The 25,350-nt window shown below is 42.9% G+C and overlaps 1 protein-coding gene across 1 annotated transcript in view; it reads left to right on the forward strand.

Moving 5' to 3' along the window:
• The window catches only part of fat3b (FAT atypical cadherin 3b), a gene marked incomplete at both ends in the record, with an annotated part of 71,162 nt that overhangs the window by 36,551 nt on the left and 9,261 nt on the right, over positions 1 to 25,350 (forward strand). Inside the window, 20 exons of the mRNA XM_080013502.1 lie at positions 20 to 240; positions 707 to 1,159; positions 1,251 to 1,385; positions 1,897 to 2,296; positions 2,778 to 2,974; positions 5,662 to 5,815; positions 6,401 to 6,634; positions 6,750 to 6,928; positions 7,574 to 7,787; positions 7,896 to 8,110; positions 8,624 to 8,761; positions 8,977 to 9,120; positions 11,378 to 11,575; positions 12,302 to 12,579; positions 13,330 to 13,892; positions 14,428 to 14,559; positions 14,651 to 14,808; positions 15,089 to 15,617; positions 16,112 to 16,265; positions 20,502 to 20,658. Of these exons, the coding sequence (XP_079869628.1) occupies positions 20 to 240; positions 707 to 1,159; positions 1,251 to 1,385; positions 1,897 to 2,296; positions 2,778 to 2,974; positions 5,662 to 5,815; positions 6,401 to 6,634; positions 6,750 to 6,928; positions 7,574 to 7,787; positions 7,896 to 8,110; positions 8,624 to 8,761; positions 8,977 to 9,120; positions 11,378 to 11,575; positions 12,302 to 12,579; positions 13,330 to 13,892; positions 14,428 to 14,559; positions 14,651 to 14,808; positions 15,089 to 15,617; positions 16,112 to 16,265; positions 20,502 to 20,658 (4,853 nt within the window). The remainder of the gene's footprint in view (positions 1 to 19; positions 241 to 706; positions 1,160 to 1,250; positions 1,386 to 1,896; positions 2,297 to 2,777; positions 2,975 to 5,661; positions 5,816 to 6,400; positions 6,635 to 6,749; positions 6,929 to 7,573; positions 7,788 to 7,895; positions 8,111 to 8,623; positions 8,762 to 8,976; positions 9,121 to 11,377; positions 11,576 to 12,301; positions 12,580 to 13,329; positions 13,893 to 14,427; positions 14,560 to 14,650; positions 14,809 to 15,088; positions 15,618 to 16,111; positions 16,266 to 20,501; positions 20,659 to 25,350) is intronic.

Consider the following 25,350-nt stretch of genomic DNA (forward strand, 5'->3'; position numbering starts at 1 on the left):
GTTACTGTGGTCGCCCCAGGCCGTGCGTCCTTTTGCACGGTGCGTGTGGTGCTGGGGGACGAGAACGACAACGCCCCTCGCTTCCGAGCCGGAGAATACCGCATGAGCATCAAAGCCAATGTGGGCAAGGGCTCGCTGGTCACCCAGATCCAGGCGGCGGACCCTGACGCCGGGCCCAACGGGCGGGTCACCTACTCCCTATACAGCGAGGCTCGCCTGTCGCTGGTTGACGTGCTGGAGGTCAGTAGGATTTGTGATTTCAAAGAAAATGTAGAGTCAATTGTGTGATGGGACATTTCTGGCCTAATCAGCCTTAAAGGACCCAGGGCCATACCAGTGCCAATGGTATTGTATTGTATGTTTAGTTCAAACAATACAATACCGTTAAGAGTGGTTACTTTTTTTGACATATTTTTTATTTGTTTGTTCCATTTGAAAAGCCGGAAGCACTGTTGCTTTAACATGGAATGACTAAATACAATTGAGTAACTTTGACGAAAATATGTGTTATCGTAGATGTCAGCAGGGATAAGGGAATAATGTTAGGTTAGGTTACTCAGAGTATCCATCACATTTTCCGGTATGGTGTTATGTTAATGAAGCCACAGTCTTGAGAACAAAGTCAAAAACCCATCTATCAGCTATGCCCTATGACCAGCGTTTCCCCAAATGATGACCAGCGTCATAAAGTTTTGCCGGGGGACAGGTGGAGCCGGACAGCGGTTGGATGATGACCAAGAGCGCGGTGGACCACCTCCAGGGGACTGTGCTGTCCTTCTTCGTCAAAGCGACTGACGGCGGCTCGCCCGCCAAGCACTCCCTGGTGTCGGCTTTCATCCACGTCCTCCCGCCGGACGCCTTCGTTCCGTCCTTTAGTCAGCCCCAGTACTCCTTCACCATCCCCGAGGACACGGCCGTGGGAACGGCCTTGGGGTCCGTCTACATGGGGCCCGGACAGACGGGGTTCTTCACCGTGGTCGGAGGGGAGACGCTGGACAGCAACCTGGGAGGCACCTTCCTGGTGGAGAGGGACACAGGCCTGATCCGGCTGGTCAAGCCCCTGGACTACGAGCAGGTCAGCACCTTCCGCTTCAAGGTCTCTGCCACCGCGAGGAAAGACCTGATCGAGTCCGTCTCCACGGTGGACCTGGAGGTTAAGGTTGGTGGGGCAGTCGAACCGATGTCTTCTCACGTTCTCGTGTGTCCTCTTGTCACACCACCTTCTCATGAGGGACTTTGTCGTCATGCAGATCTTGGACGTCAACGACAACAATCCCACGTTTGAGACCAGCACCTACGTCGCCACGGTGATGGAGGGCATGCCGGCAGGTACTAGACTGGTCCAGGTCCGTGCTCTGGATCCAGACTGGGGCTCGAATGGACAGGTGCGTGGGAACCAACATTTACAACACAGTGATTCTGTTAGCCTCAGAACTAAACTGCGAGCTCATGTTTTATTTGCTCTGGTCGAAGGCTCCCTTTCCCTTTATCTGCTGCTGTTTCCTCTTCTCTCTCCTTTCATCTTTCTGTTTTTTGTGACTTTTTTCAAAGTCAATCCTAGATCAACAAATTGATCAAAAGCGGTTTTGGCCTTTCCTGTTTTTTGAAATATTATAGTAGAGTGACTAATAACACCCTGTATTTTGAACTTCTTATGGCAAAATCCGCAACACTCGTCACACATTTCATTGCCTGATTGGTTTTAGGTCTATCAAATTGCATCCAGAGGCATTTTGGTCTGCGCCCATTGATAACGCCCCTTGGAAATCATAAAAGAACTGAGGTTCCAGACTAATTTGCATTTGTGAATTGGTCTGGCGATGTCGGGCTAGTTAGTCATGCCAAGGTTAGAGAATTTTACCCAGGGTTTTTTTTTCAATTATTTTCTTATGCCAGGTGACCTACAGCCTCGGGCCGCTACTCACCCAGAACATAGAGCCGAAAAAATCCGACCCGAGATTCAAAACCGACCTTCCGCCCGCCGCCGGCCCTGTGTTCGCCATCGACAGCAAGACGGGCTGGATCACCACCGTGAGCCCGATGGACCAAGAGACCTGCTCCAGCTACAGCTTCGAGGTGGTGGCTTCAGACCTGGGCGAGCTCCAGTCGCTCTCCTCCACCTCCGTGGTCACCGTCGCGGTGTCCGACATCAACGACAACCCGCCTCGCTTCGAACGAGAGTACTACCGGGGCGCGGTCAAGGAGAGCGACCCCCTGGGGGAGGTGGTCGCCGTTCTGAGCACCAAGGATGACGACGGCGCCGAGCAGAACCGACTCGTCAGCTACCACATCACCGGTGAGGGAGCCCTCATGTGGCCGAGGTCCAAGGTTAGGTCATCAAGACCCACTGTGTCCTATTTGTCTGGTTTTGACTGCTTTAATGTGGAAATCCACAAGATTGTCTTTGTTGGGTGGATTACACTACTGTCTTCACTTTAAGACGGTCATTCCCTTTTTTCGAAAATAGTCTTTCCCCTGATCCATTTGTATTATTTTTTTGACCGATTTTATTATCCACAACTAACTAGGCTCGAATCCCTGTTTCTGATCAATTTAAATAATTATGGGATTGTGTTTTTTTACAAAATACTGTCATGGATTACCACTTTAAAAGCTCATCTGAAGTAAAATGGACATTCACATGCTTTCTTGTGCATCTTGCATTGTGCTTATGCATTAAGAATGCACCATGTGCATCTTGTGCTTATTTCTGTGCTTGTGTGCCTTAATGATTGTGTAGCCCGTCGTACAACGTTCCATTTTTCCGCGACCCACAGGGGGTAACGCTCGCGGTGTGTTCGGGCTGGCCCTGGTGCAGGGGGAGTGGAAGGTGTACGTGAGCGGCCTGCTCGATCGGGAGCAGCAGGATTGGTATCTGCTCAACATCACGGCCAGCGACGGCCTGTACGTCACCCGCACCGCCGTGGAGGTGACCGTCATGGACGCCAACGACAACAGTCCCATCTGCAACCAGGTTGAATAAATTGTAGTAACCACTGAATTCAAATTTAGGGGGAAATTGAAGTATTTAACGCAAATACGGACAACGTAAGTTATGGGGATATACTGTCAGTCAGTACCGACTGAAATCTTTAGATCAAGTGCTATCTTAAGACACCTTCGTACACTGATGGTCAACATGCCCGCCATTAATGGTTATGTCCCTGGATTAACATTTTTATTGTTATTATTCCAATCGTTCCACCATTTTAATTTGTTGTGATGGAAAAAAACCGACCAGAGATTTGGTTCACACACACTTTCATGCATTAACCACACCGTCTCCCTGTGAGATGCTGCTCTAATCCCCAATTTTTTTTCCTAACCTCGGATGCCATGTGGGGCTGCATTATGTTCTTTTCAAAGTGAGTTCAAAAAAGAAAGATTCAAAGACAGAGGAGCACGATGTCGGCCTTTTGGGGCCAATTCTTTCAGTAATTGCCTCCTTCCACTTTTGAATGTACTTACTAAGTGAGAACAGAGGAAAATAACTTAAGTGCCAGAGTTGTGAAATAACGACAGGCAGGTGTGTGTGGGAATATGTTATTTAAGATTTAAAAAAAAATGTATTGTCATCTCCATCTCCAATTTCTCGATGTCTCTCTTTGAAATCGTTCACCGATCCTTAACCCTACCCTCCTGCATCATAATTTTAATGGACGATCGATGGACCACCAAGAGAGCTTCCTTTTTAACAAATTGTCCGTTTGTGGCTACTTTGACAGCCGTGTCCTAAAAGCATTTTTTCTTCCTGGTGGGAGAGGGAGCTCCATTAGTTAATTATCTGTTTTCCCCTGTGGCGAGACATTTATTAAGATCTACGTATATGCCTTTTAGTTGATAGATGAGACCCATAGAACACTCAACCACAATTAGGAGTAAAAGACTTTTGATTTATTATCTTTGCTGTTAGTTAGTAAAAATCAGTCTTCGTTGAGAATGACTGTTTTCTATGGACAAGGCATGAATGGTGTCCTTATATCTTCGGTTCTTGTTTTATACATTTTTTAGCTTTGATTCTAGCCTTGATTTCCCCCTTGAGAAGCCTAATTGCCGCGCAGTGTGATGATCGTACATCTTATTTTGGGGTACAAACATTAGTGATCTGGTCTGTTTTTCATTTAGATAGAGAGATAGGGAGATAGGAAGACGGCCATATTTGGAAGATTAAAAAAAATACAATAAACCCAACAGTTAGCTGTACGCAATAAAAAAAACGGCAATATACACTAAACTAATGATAAACAACAAGCATGACCTAAAATGAACAGAAAAACAAACAAACAAAAATAAATTATACGGTCCTCTACAGTAACTGATGGAATAATAATTAACATTATTAGCCCTGAGTTTATTTTAGCTGAGAATAGTACAGTCGAAACTCCAGAGAAGACTTCCAGATCGTGGATATACACTTTTTGAAGATGTTGAGAAAGAGTCTTAAACAGGAGGTAGTTATTTAAAAAGATTAAATAAAATGGGTTCAATTCAGTCGACTTTTGCCCAAAGGCTTGACGAAGCCCCTCCCCCCTCCATTTTCTTGGCTCATGGGAACTAGTTTGGAGAATAATTCCCCAAACCTGTGCGAGTTTCCTCTTTGAGGAAGCCTGGGAATGAGGTTACTTTCGCCCCCATTCATTTGCACAAGAAACCAAACGATTTTGCAACAAAGGGAAACACCCTTAACAACTTATTGCCTTAACAACTTGCCGTATTGATCTACAAGGAGCAGAACAGCGAAGAGGGGAGGAGAGGATGGGGCTGCAAGGCAGGGGGGGCTTCTGGGAGCCATTCACCTTCATTCATCGCCGTGCGGCAATTATTCCATTTCTGCTAATTAGTCCAACTTTTGGTTCCGCTCGTCCACGCCCTGTAGTCGCTTTGATGCCCTCTCTTTCTTCCCATTCTCCTCTGGTATTCCCTCTGTTCTTCCACGACTCCTCTCGCTGTTGAGGAAACGAGTCCCTCTGGAGTTAAACACCGAGGCTCCTGTTTGATTTGATTTTAAAATGATCGGAAAAAAGAAATGCGCGACATTTGGGCGAGGTCACAGCGCGTGCTTAGGATGCGGTTTGGAGGTCAGCGGGCGAAGTGGGAGTGGGTGGAGCGATCAGAGTCACAATCAGTTTATTCCTCCGGAGGTACGTTTGCATTTACACGGCATTTGTTCTGGTGAGGTTTGGTGCGTTACACTACGTACGATTAAGCATTAAAAATTAAAAATGAAAGCTTGACAGTCCGGGAAAATGGAGAATCAAAATAATAATTAAATTGAATATAAAGTGAAGTAAAATGAAAATAAAATAGAAAATATAAATAAAAATTGTCAGATATGCAAATAGAAAAAAAAATACAAAAAGGAAATTGTGAGATATATACAAATACTATTCTACAAAATGCAATACTATGCACATAAACAATTATTATGGGTATAAAGTGTATAAATTATAAATATGAACTATAAATACGACGTATATACGACGTACTAACTAGCTTATTCCAGTATGTACAGTGTAATACCAGTGTGTAATACCAGTGTTATTGTATGTATATTGCAATGTAATGTATCTTTTGATGTGCCATCTGGTTACGGTGTGTATATATTGTGTGTGTGTGTGCGTGTGCGTGTGCATGTGCGTGTGCGTGCTTTCCCGCTGCCAGGCGGTGTACAGCACCGCCTTTCCCGAGGACATCCCCACCAACCAGGGCATCCTGACAGTCGGAGCAACAGACGCTGACTCAGGCTCCAGCGCCGAGATCCAATATTCACTGTTTGGCATCGGGGTGGAAGACTTTTACATGGACGCAAACACCGGTGCGGCCGCACAAACATGTTTAGCACAAATCCGTTAAAGTGGAAATCCATGAGATCCCCTGTGTCCCGGAATTTATTTCAAAACTGATTTTAGTTTTTTTAATATATCAGCGTTTACCCTCGAAAGTACCCCCTCCTTTGATCGATTGATTTTTTTTTTGTTTTTTGGTCGCTTTGGTTGTGGGGATATCTTTTCATCCTATATTTGTCCGTATTGACTGTTTCTCTGACCTCAACTCACTACGGTTCTTTATCGAATTCACCACGGCCGCCGCATCACTTGTCGTGCGTGCCTGATCCGGCGGACTCCGCCACCACCAATGGCAACAGCATGCGGAGGCGCACATGTATGATGTGAATACATCGAATGGCTGTTTGTTGTCAAGTGCCAGCTGAAGAAATCCAATCAAATATGGTTTTAATTAAACAACATCTTTGAAGAAAAACTTTTGGATTTCCTCTTTAACCTCATCCTCAGGCTTAGTTTGATCACAAAAACGCATAGAATAAAACGTTCCCCCTCTTTCGCTCAACTTCTCCTCGCTTCCTGTTACGTTTTTCTCTCCACTTCTTCGGCGACCTCAGGTGAGTTGCGCACCGCCACCATCATGGATCGAGAGAGGACGGCCAGCTACAAACTCATCGTCCAGGCCACTGATGGAGGAGGTCTCTTCTGTCGCTCGGAAGTCTCTCTCCGCCTCCTGGACGTGAACGACAACCCTCCCTTCTTCTCCAACACCAAATTCATGATCAGCGTCTATGAAAGCGCCGTGCCCAAAGCTCTGCTCACCCGGCTGCAAGCCAGCGACCCCGACGAGGGTGAGTCGCTTTCATGTGCCGTCCGCATCCGTTTAAAATGACCTTGAAAATTGAACCCCGAAAACCTTGAGAGCCCTGAAAAGTTTGTTTGTGTGTGCCTGTTTCCCTGTCCTAGGTCTGAACCGCACGGTGTTCTACTCCCTGGTTGATTCAGCAAATGGAGTCTTCTCCATCGACCCCGTGTCCGGGGTGGTGGTCCTGGAGAGGACTCTGGACCGAGAGATCCAGGACACCTACCGGATTCGAGTCCAGGCTGCCGACCAAGCCGGACAGAAGGGGGCGCTCTTCTCAGAGGTAAGCCAGGGACTTGACCCTTTTAACAATTCAAGTCTTGAGTTTAAGCATATTTCATGATGGGTATTGTAATAATACATTAACAACACTGTAATAGTATAGTAAAAACATAGTCATAATGTATACCAACTCATCCATTGGTATCCATGCCCATATTATTGTATATATATATTTATTCATCCCATACAGTGTATGCATACAAACTTAGATTTTATACCCATAGCCAAACTCAGCAACCATGCTGACACTTGCCTTTTAACTTAATTTATCCTGTGCAAAGAATAGCATTTTGCATATTCTGTACAATTTTCTGTATTTTGTTTATCTTTTGTTTTTCGTTTTTTATTCTGACTTAAGCTTTTTTTTTTTTTTACACCAATTGTCTATACAGCAATGCACCAATCCTTACCACTACAAATTCCTTGTACATAAAAATATACTTGGTGGAATAACAAATATCGCATTAGGCCGTTCAAAAAGAGACCTTTCTCAACCTCTGAATAACTGCTAATTCATGAACCTCATTGTTGAGTATTAATGGCCTGCACTGGAATGGAAGCATTTAAGAGCCTGTTTTTGTTTTTTTTAATCAATATAAGGCAGTCAACCTATATTACGGTTATTTATGTGCTGTGTTCTCTCCAGGTGGATCTGACCGTGTTGGTCCTGGATGTGAACGACAACGCTCCGCTCTTCCAGAGGAGGGACTACGCCGTCACCGTTCCCGAGGACGTCGCCGTGGGAACTGAGGTGCTCCGGGTGTTGGCCACCAGCGTCGACATCGGACCCAACGCCGAGATCACGTACAGCATCCGCTCCGGAAACGAGCTGGGGTTGTTCACCATCGACCGGAGCCTGGGTCGGTGGCCTTCCAAAGTGGACTCACCATTCAACCATTCTTATTGTTGTGATCTGTGTGTGTGTGTGTGTCTTTGTGTGTGTTTATTGTCCACTTATGCTCACTCAGGCACTATTTCCGTGGCCGACGACCTGGACTTCGAAGTGTGTCGGGATTATTACCTGACCGTCGAGGCCTGGGACAGTGGAAGCCCTCCCCTCAGCACGGCTACCATGGTAACAATTGAACTCATGGACATCAACGACAACGCGCCGGCCTTCACCGAAGACATCTACAACATACTGGTCAGCGAGGACGCATCGATCGGACAGACAATTACAAGGGTAACATTTGTTTTTCCCATTGATCAGAATAAGGAGATGGTGGTAGTGGGGGTGATATTTGGCACCACTGTGATGAGTCTGTTATCGTGTTGGGGGTCAAGTGATGGAGCAGGAGGCAGGTGGATAGCAACCCAGACTTTTTTGGGTGTTTCTACCGAAACGTCACTGGTCTTTTCAAACCTAGATCGACTTCTCCACCTCTCAAACTCCTCGAGTTTGGGCGTGTGCTGCTACGTCCCCCGGCTGTCAAAGGGAAGCCCAGGAGAGAGAGAGAGATAGAGAGAGAGAGAGTGAGAGAGAGAGAGAGAGAGAGAGAGAGAGAGAGAGATTTTTTCAAGACTCTAGTTACCTCAATCTCTTGCAGCTGCGTCCCCTGCTCGTTGCCAGGGCTACCTCCCCCACCTGCAGATGGTGCCAAAAACCACCCCCCACTACCACAGTGACATTTTGAAGAACGATGCACCGTGTGTCCCTGTTGGTTTGATGGTCTGCGTGACAAACGTTGTTATTCAGTTGCTGGCAGAGGACCTGGACAGCCAGGTGAACGGGCGAATCACCTACTCTATTCTGAAAGGCGACCGTAGCAACCAGTTTTGGATTGACCCTGTCACAGGCCTCCTTAAAGTCAATAAGCGCCTGGACCGCGAGCTGGTAAGGATGCGTCTCCCGTCGCAAATTTCTCATAAACAATCAATAGCAATTTTATGGTTCATGAGCACAGGCGAGCCAGATAATGCCGGGGGCCCTCTCAAGGTGAGTGTGTCGAAGTCTCACATTATGCACGATTGCAGAATTTAAGCAGATAAACCCCCCCCAGGCCCGTTATGTGTGACGTGATCCACCTTCTTCCTCATCCATCCGTCCAGGTTTCCAGATACTCGCTCTCGGTGCAGGCCTTCGACAGCGGCTCCCCCGCCATGTCCTCCACCGTCACCGTCAACATCGACATATCCGACGTTAATGACAACCCCCCCGTCTTCTCCCCGCCCAACTCCACGGCCATCATTCAGGTAAAGCTGTTTCTGTGTGTTTGTGTTTAGATAAATATTTTGATATTTTTATCCCGATATCAAATAAATGTACTTATTTTTTACATACTATAAGAACTAGAATTGCCAATCAATTTCCATGGTCACAGCAGAAAAATGGACAGCAGTGAGATTTAAATAGTTGAAAAGCTGTGAGATTAGCCAAAGGCCAATTTCCAATTATTTTGCACTTATTTGATTCAGACAAGCATCTGCTTTGAAAAGCTTATTTATTTCATTATACAAATTGGATTATTTGCACTTCTAATTGCTAGTAAGAAATTACAAATAAATAGATAGATAGATAGATAGGTCGATAGATAGATAGATAGATAGATAGATAGATAGATAGATAGATAGATAGATAGATAGATAGATAGATAGATAGATAGATAGATAGATAGATAGATAGAAGAACAATCTTTATTTAGATGGATAGATGGAAAGATAATATACAATAAAGATTAAAATGAACTACAAAAATAGAAACATTTGGCAATTGCAAATGAACTTAGATGAATGAACAATAAAAAATAAACCTCAATATAAATTAGAAGGAAGTTAACCTAAAAATGTAGAAAATAAATTGTGGGCAATGATTGGACTTTGAAATTTATTTCTTAGAAATAAGAATTGTATATCAACTGAAAACTACTCATATACTTCAATGCATTGCTTCTTGGTTATTTAATGTTGAAGGAATAACAAAGGAATCTCTGCAGTCCTTATTTGTTTCCATTCAAACTTTGTTTAAACTATTGCGACTGTATCCAATATATACAGACACAATAGTTTTATAGAGTGCTAAAGAATATATACATATAGACTTCAACTGAAGTTTTAATTGGACTTTAGTATTTGTAACCTGCAGAAGACAATTCACAAATGTGTACCATGATATACAAATATTTAACATTCACAAGCATGTTTTTTTTTATTTGTGTTAATATCGACAAAAATTCAGAGCTGTTTGCAAATACGCATAACTTACTCTGTGAACACGTAATTTTACAGAAAAATGTTCTAGGTTTTTCAAATGTGAATATTTTCACCACAACAAATACACGTCAAGTCATATTTATGTATTTGTAGATCCATTTGTACATATGAAACTTTTGAGACATTTGTGACTTCCATCCAAATATTTGAAGAATATTTTTTTGTCCAATTCGTACTGCAGCAGATCCGTAGAAACAAAGTATGAATGTGAGGTGCAGTTACTCACCACATCAGCAGGTGGTGATACATGCGCACACACACTACTTGCTACTTGAATTGTACAGTATACATTTATTTAGGTTTGATATGTTACACTTTCCTGTCAAAGTTGTGAAAGAAAGCTTTGTTTATGTATATGAAAAATATACCTAAGAATAATACTACATTTCAATTACCTTATAACATGCTTTGAGGTAAAATGATTAAAGCGTTCTTAAAACAAATGCAGTTTTTGTTCACTCTTTGTAATGAATACATTACATTCCAACTCAAATTCTATCCTACTGCATATTGAATTACTTTTTATAAGTGCAAATAAATACTACTTGATTAACTCACTAAGTTCACTTTAAGTTTATTCAAACAGTGTACCTAATAGTGTATCACAATGAATTCAAAGTGCACTACTATTGTATTTATTTACATTATAACATTAAAGAAAGCTTTGTCAAAATGCATTTTGTAGATTGTCACATGTATTCCATAAAGCCCACGCCAGAATACTGCATTCCAGTGTACTTATAGCATACTTTTATGTAAAATGATTCATGATTAAGTGTGCTTAACGGTTTGCACTATTTAAAAGAAATACACTTTTTAATTTATACATTAAAGTTAAACTATGAAAGTAATGCATATGAATGTACTTATTATAAGAGTATTTAAATTCAACTTGATTGAAGTAGACTTTAAGACAGTACATTAAATCACAAAGTTTAATGTACTAATTTTTTTCCGTATTTAAATTGAATACAAAATGTTATAATGTGCTTTAAATGCACTTATTGCAGTTCTTTGTCTTCTTTGGATTACAAATATTAAAGTCCAATCAAAACGATACATATACTGTATACTGTATATGTTTGTGTACATCATGTTTTTTTTATCATTCAAATGTACTGATATGTACATCATGTTTTTTATCATTCAAATGTATTTTGAGGTCTGTACCATGTATTGTGTATTGTTGGGTGTCTAGTGTGTATACAACCGCCGGTCTCCCCCCTATTCACATTTCCAGCTGAACCAACCGTCCGGGAGCAGCCTCCTGAAGCTGACGGTCAGCGACATAGATTCCTCCCGAAACGGCGCTCCGTTTGATTTCCGCATCTTATCCGGCAACGATGGGAACTACTTCTCCTTGGACCAGACAGGAACCCTGAGGTCCAACCGTGCTCTAGTATCTGAGGCCCCAAGGGAATTTACGCTTGAAATTCAGGTGACGTGTTTTTGTTAAGCGCCTTCACTGTATCTGACTACATGACTCATCCGTCCCTTTATTGTATTTCTTGGTGTGTGATCTTGTCTATTTTAGTCCTTGTATTTATATAATCTCTGTCTTTAGTCGTTATATTACAGTATTTTGACACCTTAACGGTATAGCTTGGTGTTGTATTGGATATTATATTCCGTCAATCTTTATTGTCTTTGCTTACTGTTCACATCAAATTTAAATAATAATAATAATAATAATAATAATAATAATAATAATTACTGTAATTATTGACATTATTTTATAAAGACCAATGAGCAATGATTAAGTGGTAGTTGGTACTAGAGAGGTTAGGAGAGTTGTTATCGACACTATAGTTATCTAAAATGAAACTGCCAGGGAGCAGCTTTATTTCTATCTGAATGATCAAAGAACAGGTTTCGCTCATTTTTGTTTTTGACTTCGACTCTATTAAAACATCAGCTTGACAATTCAGCAAGACTGCTGTAAATTTGATTTTGTAATTTGAATATATATATATTGTCAGAATCATGCCAACTCCATGTAGCCCTCACCACTCCAGCACCAAAAAGGAATTGTCACAGTTGCGTGGGATTGTTTATACTACTATTCGTTTTATAAATGAAAGAAATGAAATGAAAGAAGAGTTTTCAAAAAACGGACCCTCTAGTTTGGATTTTCCGGTTGACACCTGTGACTTTGCCTGTTTAGGCCAGTGACTCCGGCAAACCGCGCCTCACCACCTCCTCCTGGGTCTTCCTGAGGGTCATTGGCAACAGCCAGTACAAACCCTCTGTCTCTCCCCTGGCGATCTACATCGTCATGGGGACGGACGCCTTCGCCGGCGGCCCAATCGGTCGCATCTACGCGACGGACCAGGACGCCAACGACGTGCTGTCGTTTACCCAGAGACACCAGCTCAAGAGCATGTTCAAGATCAACCGGCAGGACGGCAGCATCGTAGCTCTGCCAGGCCTGGAGCCGGGAAGGTAGTGAGGACTTCCAGTCAAACCATCGTTGGTTCAACACTAAATGTGATCAAATGTCCTCCCATGAAAAGAGGCATTTTTTCCCTGCAGTTCCGCCCACTGCCATCTCGACCAATCACAGTTTGTTCATTAACTTTCCGTCAAACTAGTGTGCATTTTTAAATAGTCTGGCATATTACACGTGTTATTCGGCTGGTAAAGTTCAGACCAAGTAGGAAACATAATTATTGGTGTATATATGTATCTTTTTCCCAATTAGATTCATGTTAATCAATGTGCAGAAGCAGTATAAAACAAGGGAGGATGATATCCAAAAATGACACATAGCAGCGCTAGTTCTGTCAGTCTACTTTACGGCGCCACACGCTTTATTTGGCCAACTGAGGCAGTTAATCAATCCTACCCTACCTGCTTTGCTGCCTGGTTGCTTGTTGTGTTTCTACACTGCCTCCACCTCACCTGCATCCACCTGTTGCGATCTACTCTTCATATTTCTGGCTCACTAAGTAGGCCTATGTTTGCTATACACCTCGCCGGCAGCGATGAGCGGTAGAGGCCAGACTCGAATGATGTCTGAGGGTTGTCTGTCAGAAATACAGTTACAGGATTACATTTTTTTTGGTGTATTTTCTAGTAGCAACATTGTGTAAGAAAAAAAAACGTTGCTTTGAGCGTTGACAATCTGAGCCTCAAGAGAATGTAATTGAACGATTTGAATGTCCTTTGGCCCTCTCTCTCTCATTTCACCAGGTACTTCATGAATGCTACGGTGAGCGACGGCCGTTTCGCGGTGATCGCTGACGTGTCCGTCCAGGTGGAGCAGGTGACGGATGTCCTCCTACGCAGCGCAATGACCTTGAGATTCGGCTCCCTGTCCCCGGAAGACCTGCTCGGCCGCTACCTGAGCCAGATCAAAATGATGCTGCGCGGTATAGCCGGCTGGAAGTCGTCGCCGGGGCCACAGGATCCCCTCCACGTCCTGGGCGTGCAGCCGGTGAGAGGGACCGGCGATGTGGACCTGCTCCTGGCCGCAGAGAGGCCGGAGACGGCGGGCAGCGGCAGGGTGGGAGGGTTCTACTCGCCGCAGGAGCTGTCGGCGATGCTGGAGGAGGCCGGGGCGCGGGGCCAGTTTCGAGGGGTTCTGGCCGGGGCGGCGGTGGTGGGCCAGGCCTGCTCTGGGGAGCTGGACTGCGGGGACAGGGTGTGCGAACGGAGCCTTGCGATGGAGCCCAGTTCCCTGGTGGCCTACAGCACCGAGCGGGTGAGCCTGGTGTCCCCAAGGTTCAGCCGCATCGAGACTTGTACATGCCAGGGTGAGTACAGCGGCGTCCACTGCACTGGAACCACCTCAGAGCCACATTAACTTTGGTGCAGTTTGTTTTCGCTGGATGTCACAAGGCCTTTGACATTTTCGGGCGTGGTTTCCTAAGAGTCAAATATTGGTTCAAAAATCCACATGGTGTTGGGTGCAAATATAAATTCTAATAAAGTCAATTATAATATGATATAATTGTATTGTGTCCCCAAAAAACGTGTTATCTCTATAAAAATGACCACCAATAAGTATATGAAAAAAAGTAAAGCTTCTAGCATAGCTGTAGCTTCTTTTAAATCTCAGATTGAATCAGCTTTTATTTAGGGGCTCTCTGACGAGAAAATGGTCTGGAAATCCTGCTTTAGTGCCACACACACACACACACGTACACGCACACGCACACGCACACACACACACACACACACACACACACACACACACACACACACACACATATTTATATGTATATATACAGTACTGTATATCATCTTGTAATACATTGCCTATAAAAGATGTCTCCCTCATCCAAACAGGGGGGATGTGTCCCACACCTCTGGAGCTCTGTGAAGGTCAGTCCTGTCCGGCAGACATGCAATGTGTTCGCTCTGGTCCTACAGCGCCCTCTGTCTGCCAGTGTCAGCCTGACAGGCTAGACGAGTGCTCAGGTACAAATCGAATGTCTCCCCTTTCATATCAATTCAGATCTTTTCCCCCATGTAATGGGCGTGTGTCTTTTCCTCATGACACGTACTGTAGGCCAGACCTCCTTGAGCTTCTCTGGGAACAGCTACATCAAATACAGGGTGACGGAGATCGGCCAGAGTGGAGAGATGAGGCTCGGCCTGAGGATCAGAACCCTTCAAAGGAGAGGAGTCATCATGTTCACACGCGCTAACCCATGCACTATGCTGAAGGTACACACACGTCCACATCAGCACAAAGTCAACTGTACTGCATAATTGTCCAATGGCATATGTTTCCAATGGGAATTTCAATGAGTGTCAAAGTGAAGATTTAAGGGATGCAGTGGAAGACCCATTAGCATTCTCCTTTCTTGCCCGTGCGGCCTCATAAAGTTCCTATAATCCTATATTTCATTTTCACTTCATAATTTTCTGCTACATCTTCTATCGTTCAGAATTAGGCAGCTGTGATTTAATGCGTTCAACCTTTTGGTCCTCCTTTATTCGTTAGATTGAGGGCGGTCGTCTCTGGTTCCAGCTGGAGTGTGATAACACCCTTGGCATTATGGGTATCTCTGGCAGACCAATAAATGATGGGCTTTGGCACGCCGTGGCATTGGAGCTCACCAACAACTATACGCTCCTGTCATTGGACGACAGCTATGTGGAGCGCCGTAGGGCCGCACGTGCCCCCGTCCGCCTGTGGCCCCTGGCTCCGGATTCATCCTTCTTTTTCGGGGCCCAAGTGAGGCCGTCCACTGGGGCGGCAGAGAGGCCGAGCTCGGGGCCCGGGAGGAGCCAGATCCATGGACTAGGAGACCGGGGGGTCAGAGGGACTCCCAGGGCCCAGGACGGGTTCCAGGGCTGCCTGGGCTCGCTGATGCTGAACGGCAACGACCTGCCGCTCCAGAACAAGAGGAGCCGCTACGCCGAGATCGCCGGACTGAGCGAGGTCAAGTTGGGCTGCGTGCTGTACCCGGACCCCTGCGTGAGCCAGCCCTGCCTCAACGGAGCCATCTGCAGCAGCTTGCCCTCTGGAGGTCAGTGCCAGTATGAGTGGAAACCTATCTGGCTGCGGAGGTCTTGTGTGACTGAGTTGTAAGTATTGATACCAGTGGCTCTCGACTGGCCTCCGCTCAGGATCCGCGGAAGTGGGAAGTAGGAAGTGACTAATCGAATAAGATTGGCTTTGATTTACTACAAATGTATGATGGTGTTTTTTTATTATGTTTATTTATTTGTGTGGCTTTCGAGCCACGCGCCACAGTCGGAAGCAGGGTTTCAAAATAAAAGCGCACTGTCGGAAACAGCATCGCTACACTTCCAAAAAATATCTTTACATCGATTTTTTCAAAAAGTACATACAGTATACACCCTGTGGCTCTTCACCAAAAATGGACCCGTGACTCAGTTTGGGATCAGGACCCACCAATTGAGTACCACAGATTTAGTATATGTACATTTAACCCCATGATGCCATACTGTACAGGACCAAACTACTCTTTTTACATACAACATTATCCTTTGTCCTCAGGCTTCGTGTGCAGTTGCAGCGCGGGATTCACCGGAGGGCGCTGTGAGGTGGCGCTAACGTCCTGCATGCCCAACCCGTGTCAGAACGGCGGTGACTGCAAGCCCGTGGGCAGCGCCTTTCTCTGCGGCTGTCCTCGAGGACTCAAAGGAGCCATGTAAGAGGAGCACATTACACATTGCACGACGACAAGGGGTGGAGCGGTGATGATGAAACTATGGATAGATGGATAGATGCAGTAGATCTATTTTTCGCTTTTATTTTGACACTTGGTTAGAACTTAAAATTAAAAGCAGCAGCTGTCAGCTCAGATAGATAGATGTATTCTTAATAAGTATAGATAGATAGATAGATAGATAGATAGATAGATAGATGCTTTATTCATCCACGAAGGGAAGTTGCACTTGTCTTCAGTAGCTCAAATCAACACAGAAGCAAAATAATAATGAAGCAATAAAATAAAAAGAAAGAAAAGAAATAGTAATATATTACAAATTTTGAAAATATACAATAAACCTAACTGTACACAATAAGATATTACAATTTAAACAGATAGAACCTAAAAATAACAGGAAAAAAAACAATAAAAAATAGAAGACCTCAAAAATAAAAAGGTAAACCATATGCTCCTATACAATAACTTGTGAAATAAACAATGAATCCGAAAAATGAACTTAAGAAAGAAATGGTGAGGTACAATAAACCTGACAATAAATATAATAACAGTAAACCAAATGTTGGTAATAAGCCTATAAACCAAAAAAAACTCCACAGTACACGTATACTTCAAAAATTCACATTCTGGTGGCTATGCAACTGTTGAGTTTTCGTTTTTTTTTCAACAGGAACATCATCAGCACTCAGAGCAATCACATAAATCGGGGGCTGCCATCACATGTGTTCACACACACACACACACACACACACACAAAAACTAATCCTGAGGCTCCTCAAATGATACGATAGGATCCGTCTCTAACTTCTCTGAAATGGCTGTTTTCATTGTACTTGCCAGGTCTGTGACTCCGGTGCTTTTTTTCTTTTGTCCGTGAAAGAAAATCGAGAGGAGGTGATAATAAAAGACCTGTGTTCCCCTTTTTCCTTTTTCTTTTTTTTTTTTATTGAAATATACAAAAAATACAAGTATAAAATACACAACATAGGCCTACAGCACAAACAAAACAAGTATACGTTCATACAGCTACAATACTCATACTCACATTATTTTACAACACAATCACTTAGCCAAGTAATAACATTAGAAAGAGAGATAATATATATCATAGGTATAAAAAGATCAATTTACAAAAGCCTTAACCAAACAAAGCCTAAACTTACATATTTGGAGTCAATAAAATCAAGTTATTTTTACACTGAATTAGAGATTTCATATGGAAAGGACAAGACGAGAGAAAGGGGCTTCGACTTTGAGAATTCGCATTTGCATTTGGTGGGAAATTTAGCCCATATGAACGTAGCATTTTATCATGTGAAATTCTTTATCCAATCTTTTTTTTTTAACCAAAATCAACAAAACTAAACCAAGATGAAGAGAAGCCAGAGTAGATGTGATCAATCCCAAATCGGCAGACCTCTCGTCACAAAGTTTTTCTATTGTGAGAGAGCTGCGTTTCTGCTTCCTAAATAAACATGTGAAAAAATAAATAAATAAAACGAAACAAAAAAACACGTCGTACTAGATAATAACAGAGTGGCATTATAGCTCGGCGGGGGTACGTTTTTTTTTCTGTTGTCTGGCTCTTACAAAGCCGCGAGATGGTTAATACACACGAAAACACTTTAATCCAGCAGCGGGAAACCGTTGTCGTTTCTTTTTTTATTGTGCAAATGAGGTCATTGTTTCCGATTCAATTCCGAAACGTTTCAGCCTATAATCATCCCTGTAATCCTTCTAAATTACAGCTCGCGTCGTGCCTTCCACTCCACCCCCCTGCTCCTCCTGCCGTTCACTCAGACACCACCCGGGGGCGGCGTTGCCCCCTAAGAGAATGGCAAAGTGCTCGCACGTCGGCGCGCACGGTTTTCATTTAAGACGTTAAACGTTTCCGAGCCGGATCGAGTCCAAGTAAATGTTCAGGGGCGTTGAAATACTTTTTTTTTTTTTATCATCCACAGATTCTGAAAGTGATTATTATAGTTACTAGCTGTTAAGTATAAATGGCAATGAAATGCCAATGACTGACCGACTTCATTCAGAATTTGATTAGATATAAGTAATTGTAATTATTTAAATGTAATTTAAGTGGTCCTTACCAACACTAATTAGTTATAGATCCACACTCTACTATGGCCCCAAAATACTGACTTAATAAAGCCGGATAATCCAGACATATTTATCATTTGAATTATTCAAGAGCGGACCGTGCAACATCTCCAGTCCTTTTTTTTTTGACTTGTGTGTGTTTAATGACCCTCCGTCCTTTTAATTGCAGCTTCGCTCATTAAAAGCAACGATTGAAACTTTGGATAGTTTCACACAGAACCACCCCCTAAGACTCCCCCAAAATATGATTTCTTTTTTTTCTTTTTTTTTTTGTTCTCTTTTTTTACATTGACTCAGCTCTTTTTGGACACAAAGCACATTTGCCAAATCCCCTCGAGAGAAAATAATTGAAAGGAAGAAGGGCGTGTTTTTCCTGTCCCCTCGCAGCGGGGGATTGGGTTTGAAATTGAGAGCCGGAGGAAACGAGACAGGCCTGCATGCGTGTGTGGACTTAGCACTCTGCCGCAGCTTCCCACTGTGCTTAGATGCAGTCCAACGGGGGCAAACATTTAAGCCTTTAAAAACACACGGAAATGGAATTTCTGAAAACAAACAATATCATCACAGCCTTTGTATGTTGAATGGGAAAAATAATTGTCGCCAATTGTGTGTGTTATCATGGTTTTTCAGGTTTCTAATTGACTAATTTTTAATTTTTTACTTGTTTTGCAATCAGCAAATCAAATCAGCTACATCCCCGCAAGCATAATGTAAGAGACGGGAAACAGGAAGTTGCAACGCTTCCCACTGGCAACACACTGTCGCCAACGTTACGCTTTGGCTGTACCGTAGCATGTACTGTATAAGTAGTTTTAAATAAAATGTCAAATTACTTGATCGAAAAATGACACTAAGACATTCAAGATTCAAGATTCAAGATTTTTATTTGTCACATACATATACATACTTTCATACATATATGCAGTGAAATGTAATGCAACGCACCCGGTGATAGCACACAATATGTCCTAGGAAAGAAATAAAAGTAAAAAATTCCTTTCTAATAGACCGACTAACTGACTCCTAAAACGTAATACAGTAAGTTGAATACTTATAGAATAAGATAAAATTATATAGAATAAAATACAATAAAAATAAAATGGAATAGATAGAGGGAATATGCCTATGTATATACAGATATGTGCATTAAAGTGGCATGTGAATTAAAGTGGCATGTGAATGTGAATAGAGTGAGGTAGTGTTTGGGATAATACAGCACAGTATACAACAGTACGGCGCAGCAATACGGCATCACGAACAACCCTGAACAGTGATACAGTATGCGGTACAGTATGCTACATATAGTACAGTAGGTAGTGGAGCCTATGTGTTAGGACCCCTGGTGAGGTCAGCATTGACATGTTTGACTGCAACGCAACTCTTTCAGTTTTTGAGAAAGGATGTTTTCGAGAAAGCCTTTTTCTGGGGTTTGGATCCAGAATAATACATCGCCAAGCCTGAAGCCAGCTTTACACTGACTCCGTATACGCATATCACACTCGGAGCCTCCCCCCCTGTGACAGTCAGATGAACTGCGTCTTGGTGTCGCATCACAAAATATGTCATGGAAAACAGTAGAGCTTGTTAAATGAATATTTAGATAGTGAATATGGTGACATCTAATGTCAGCGTTAATGTCTTTACTTTATAGATGTGACTTACTGTAATTACTTATTATCCAGCCCAGTTAAAAAAAAACCTGAGTGACATAAATGATGGTGGTACTGTCGGACAAAAAGCCATCGCATGAGTTGGAAACGCATTCCGGAGCCTCAATCGCGGAAATGAATGGACTTCCGCATTGTTGTTGTCATTTGTCAGATTCGGTGTGGAGCTGGCTTTAATCCTGAACATGAGCTGGATTACAGTTCTGAAAAAAAAAACCACCAGAAATCCAAACCCATTCACACCTGATGTCTAAATCCAGATTTTAATTTCATTTTTTCCAGAAATTTACAAACGTTACGTGACGAAAATGATCCCAAATAGCGTGAAGTACAGACGACGCCGGTCATGTCCTTTCAATCGCCTTTTGTTCTTTTGCCTGTGTGACGTCACTCACCCTCTCCTCCCTAAATCTTTGTGCGTTTTTTCGCCCCGTGCCTCCAGGTGTGAAGATGATGTGAACGAGTGCGACCGGGAGGAGTGCGAGAACGGAGGGGAGTGTGTGAACACGTTCGGGGCGTTCTACTGCAACTGCTCCGAGGGGTTCGAGGGCCAGTTCTGCGGAGATCGTGCGCCCGGCGACCAAGACGGCGACACGCAGGTGAAGCAGAAATTTTTTTTTCAAATATGTGTCACTTCGCGCGGAAGGTTCCCAAGTGAGTGTACAGTCACGTCAGTTCAGTTCGAATTAGGATATAGAAAATGGTCTCACAACGCCTCCGAATGAAGAATTCATATCACGCATAAACAGTAAGCCATGAGAGGCTGTGCGTTATGGGACATAATGTTCAATGAATAATATATTTCATATGATTAATAATAATGAAAAAAACAATACTTCTGCCAAGAAATTCATTACAAGTAGGAAACTAAAGCCGGATTTTACATCGAATCCATAATCTCATCCGACAGTTGGATCTTTCCCCTACTGGCAGTCGGATGAACTGCACCTCTCATCGCAAAAAAAAGAAATGGGAGAGCTTGTTTTTTCCAGCACAGCAGAGATTAGCGGACATTCACAGCCGGACATTTACCATTTTCCATGAATGAGAGCTTAAAACTTCCTTTGCATAGTGAGAAAGTGCGAATAAAATCTTATTAAAAAATACACACAATTCACTTACATAAAAAGAGATTTACGTGTATTGATCAATTGTGACATCAAACATTAATGTTTTATAAGCCTTTATTAGTCCCACACAGGGAAATTTGCTCTCTGCATTTACCCATCCTAGTATCTGATGTATCTAGGAGCAGTGGGCTGCCATATCAATGCGCCCGGGGAGCAGTTAGGGCAGTGGTTCTTAACCTTATTGGAGGTACTGAACCCTGCAAGCTTCATCGGTGCATTCACCGAACCCTTTGTAATTTGGAAAAATAAAATAGGATTTCTTCAAAACATATATATTTATCTATGTTTATATATGTTATATATTATATATATATATATATTTTATTAGTGCACAAAATGAACCATGCATCAGTTGCACACAAAATCACTGTGTTCAAAGAACAAAACCGACAAAACATGAATTTCACACAAAAACATAACTCATTGAATATTTACTGCAAATCAATGTGACTTTTTCTGTTGCCTTTCAGATACCAGTTCAGAAATGCGCGGCTTCACCTTGGCAAGTGCCACTCTCATATCATTTTCAATAGTTCACACATTCAACTACAATTTTTAATACTTCTGCCAGTTTTGGAAGGCAAGGTTTTTGTTGCCAACGCATGCCTGTGCAGAACACAGAACAGAACAAACTGCAGAAACCATATTCCACGAAAGATCATTGTCTCTGAAGAAGTCATCCCCGAGTTTCTTCACATCGACTGCCTTGGTTGTTGTTGTTGTAAGAGGCTTACAAAATAAAAAAATCTTCCTTTATCACGTCGTCTTTCGTACAGCGCACAAATACAACAAGCTGGCCTAGATTGGAAACGTCGGTGGTCTCGTCGAGTTGGAGGCTGTATTTTGCTGGGCTTGAAATCAGATCTGCAACTACTTGAGCCAAGATGTCATCGCTCATGTCGTCTATTCTGCTGCTAATAGGGTCATTTTAAAGAGGAATTTGGGATAACTTATCTTCAGTCAGATTTTCCCAGCATGATAATCGCCATCTTCAACGCAGCTGGTTTTACGAGTGTTTCACCAGTGGTGTGTGGTTTTCCCTGCTTTGCGGTCAGGTACGCAGCTTCGTACGATGCTGTGAGGATCGGTTTGTCGATGGGTACAAAGCCGAGAACAGGCAGAGTAGCCTTTCCATCGAATCTGGGCTTTCTTCACCTTGAATTCAGCGAGCGTTGTGTTCTTGTATTTCCCATCTCCATGCAGCGTTAGGAAGTGTTCCTTTAGTTTTGCCGGTGCTAGACTAGAATTGCTCAACTTGGCATTGCAAATCATGCATTGAGGACGCCGACTCCCATCACGTTCCTTTATACACGTGAATCCATATTGTACGTATTCGTCCAACCACTTTCTTTTTTTGCTCGACATCGTTAGTATGAAGGGATTGAAAGATTAAAAGAAAATCACAAATGACGTACAATCACAACAGCCACAGGTCGACTACTGAGCACACCAAGTTCCCTGCAGCACAGATATCAAAGCCAAGCAATGTGGCGTGATCAGCTGCAGCCAGTGATGGCCAAGCGGAGCATGACGTCACAAATAAAACGAGTGGGCTGAATTTATTTTGTGTAACACATTTTTACTGAGCAACTAAATATTTGTAATCTAACACGGCGAAGAAAAATTGTGTGCTGCCAAATTGTCGGCAGCCCACAGAAACGGCCCGACATTGCTGAAGGTTCAATCAACCCAGCTTCAGAACCACTGAGTTAGGGGGTCAAGCATCTTGCCCAAGGACACATCACACTACCAGGAAGAGCTGGGGATCAAACCGGCAGCCTGCCGCTCTACCTCCTGAGCCACTGCCTGTTAAAGTGGAGGTTCCACTGGGGCTCGAACCCAGGACCTTCTGCGTGTAAAGCAGACGTGATAACCACTACACTATGGAACCGCACGCTGATGTGCCTTCCGATTTAGAAATTTCGATAGATGATTCACAATTCCAAGTTTTGCTCAACCATCTTTGTGTTGTTCCCTGCTGGTATTATATATATTTGAATTGCAAACGATATTCAAATAATATTAATTATATATGTATATACAGTGTAGTGTGTGTGTGTGTGTGTGTGTGCGTGCGTGCGTGCGTGCGTGCGTGTGTGTATACACACAAGGGATGCATCGGTACAGCGGGCCACAGTATCGGTACGGTTTCAGTATCTTTATATTTAAGAATAAAAATAAGGATCAAAATAGCTAAATGGTGTCACAAATGTTGTCATAATAGTCTGCCATGAATAACCGGCAGGGCGGGCCCTTCCTAGAGGCGATGTAGGAGGCCGCCTGGCTTGGCATCCCGAGGGGGAGCCGCAGAGGGAGCGTCGGGGCGCACCGATGGTAGCGACGGTGTGCGTGCTAGTGATGGTGTGCACCATCGACGCACCAGATCAGTGTGTTTTTATTTTATTTTACATCTCCTTATGGAACGAAACAAGTGTGTATGGAAAGAAACCTTGCGATACGGGGAACCCTTTCTCCCCGGCTCTGTCTTAGGGACACTGACATCCCAGGGGGCTTTTCTCCAACTGGACACCTTGATTGATTGCACTCTTTACAAGAACATTTATGTGTAGTTTTATCTCGGGTTTTTGGTCGTAGTTTTATGTCTGACGGGGCTGGTGGAGCTGCAACAGTGGATTCAATAGGAAGCAGCACCTGACTGCCCCAACGCGCCTGGTGGGCTTCTACCGTGATACCGTAATACTGCAGTTCACCTGTGTGCGTATTGAACTGTAGGGGGCATACCGAACGCTTTGATAACATACAGTGTACCGTTGCATCCCTAGTATACACACACACACACACACACACACACACATTTATGTGTGTGTGTGTGTGTGTGTGTGTGTGTGTGTGTGTGTGTGTGTGTGTGTGTGTGTGTGTGTGTGTGTGTGTGTGTGTGTGTGTGTGTATACAGTATATGGTATTATATGTATAATTTAAATAAAATCTATATAATAAATACGTTTATACATGATATTGTTAGTAATAATATTTTATATTCCTATTAATCTATTTGTTTTTAAATATACATATTTATAATTTCAATACATGTTATATTGTCTTCCTGTTTGTTTGTATTTCTTATGAGGTAGGTCCTTCCTTTCTACACACACACACACACACACACACACACACACACACACACAGACACACACACAGACGCACACACACACACAACTGTGATAAATCCAAAGTGCAATTTTTCTATCAGGAAAAAAGGAAAGAAAAAAAGTACTCCGATTCCTATTTATGTTGTTTTTACATAGAAATATATGTTCTAAATATTTATATTGATTAGTGCTTACCCTGACTCTTACTTACTTTTAGTTACTACAGCTCTTTATTGATGCTTTCTATTTTCTGCTGTCACTTTGCAAATATCCCCGTTGTGGGACTAATAAAGGTTTATCTTATCTTATCTTATCTTATCTTATCTTATCTTATATTATTATATCGCACAGTTTCATAGTGGAAATAATTGAAACAAAAACCATGTACAATTCCCCTGAGGTTTAGAATACGCAGATCCGAGTGATTATTTTTTTGCGAAGCAAAGTTGTAAACAAAGCGTAATGCGCCATGGGAATTTTAAGACCTTTTTTAATGGCCTGCCTTAGAAGTACATCTGAGAACCACACTGTCTGGGATGTAAAATTGCACATTCTGAGAAGTCATGGAATGTTAAAATTGCTTTTCCCGTTGCTTCTTTTCAATTTCTGTTAAGTATTAAATTTGATCTAAATCATAAAACGATATTGGCGGCATGATTAAAGTCAACAGTGCAATAACAGAGGGCCATGCCAATAAAGTCATATAATTGGTGTAGAAATTGTGAGACGGGATTGGTGGCAACCCTTGTTGCCATGGTAATCACCCTCACAGCCCTCCCTGTTAAACTTTTTTTTTGATACTGCCGCCTGAGTGAACGCTAGAGATTGCTTTCTGTATACACACAAATAACAAGAAATAGAAAAAATGTTGAAAATTGAGGCTTTTTACTTTGTTCTCACTGCAACTAGGGCAGAGACATATGAAGGGAAAAAAGACTCATGCAAGTCTTGGGAAAGTTTTGGAATGTCATTACTTAGAAATGTGCAGAAACTGTGTTTAAATATCCAGTCACTTCAGAAGAGTACATCATGAACGGAGATGGTACTTGTG

This window comes from Zeus faber (assembly GCF_960531495.2).
Source record: "Zeus faber genome assembly, chromosome: 14".
NCBI lineage: Eukaryota > Metazoa > Chordata > Actinopteri > Zeiformes > Zeidae > Zeus > Zeus faber.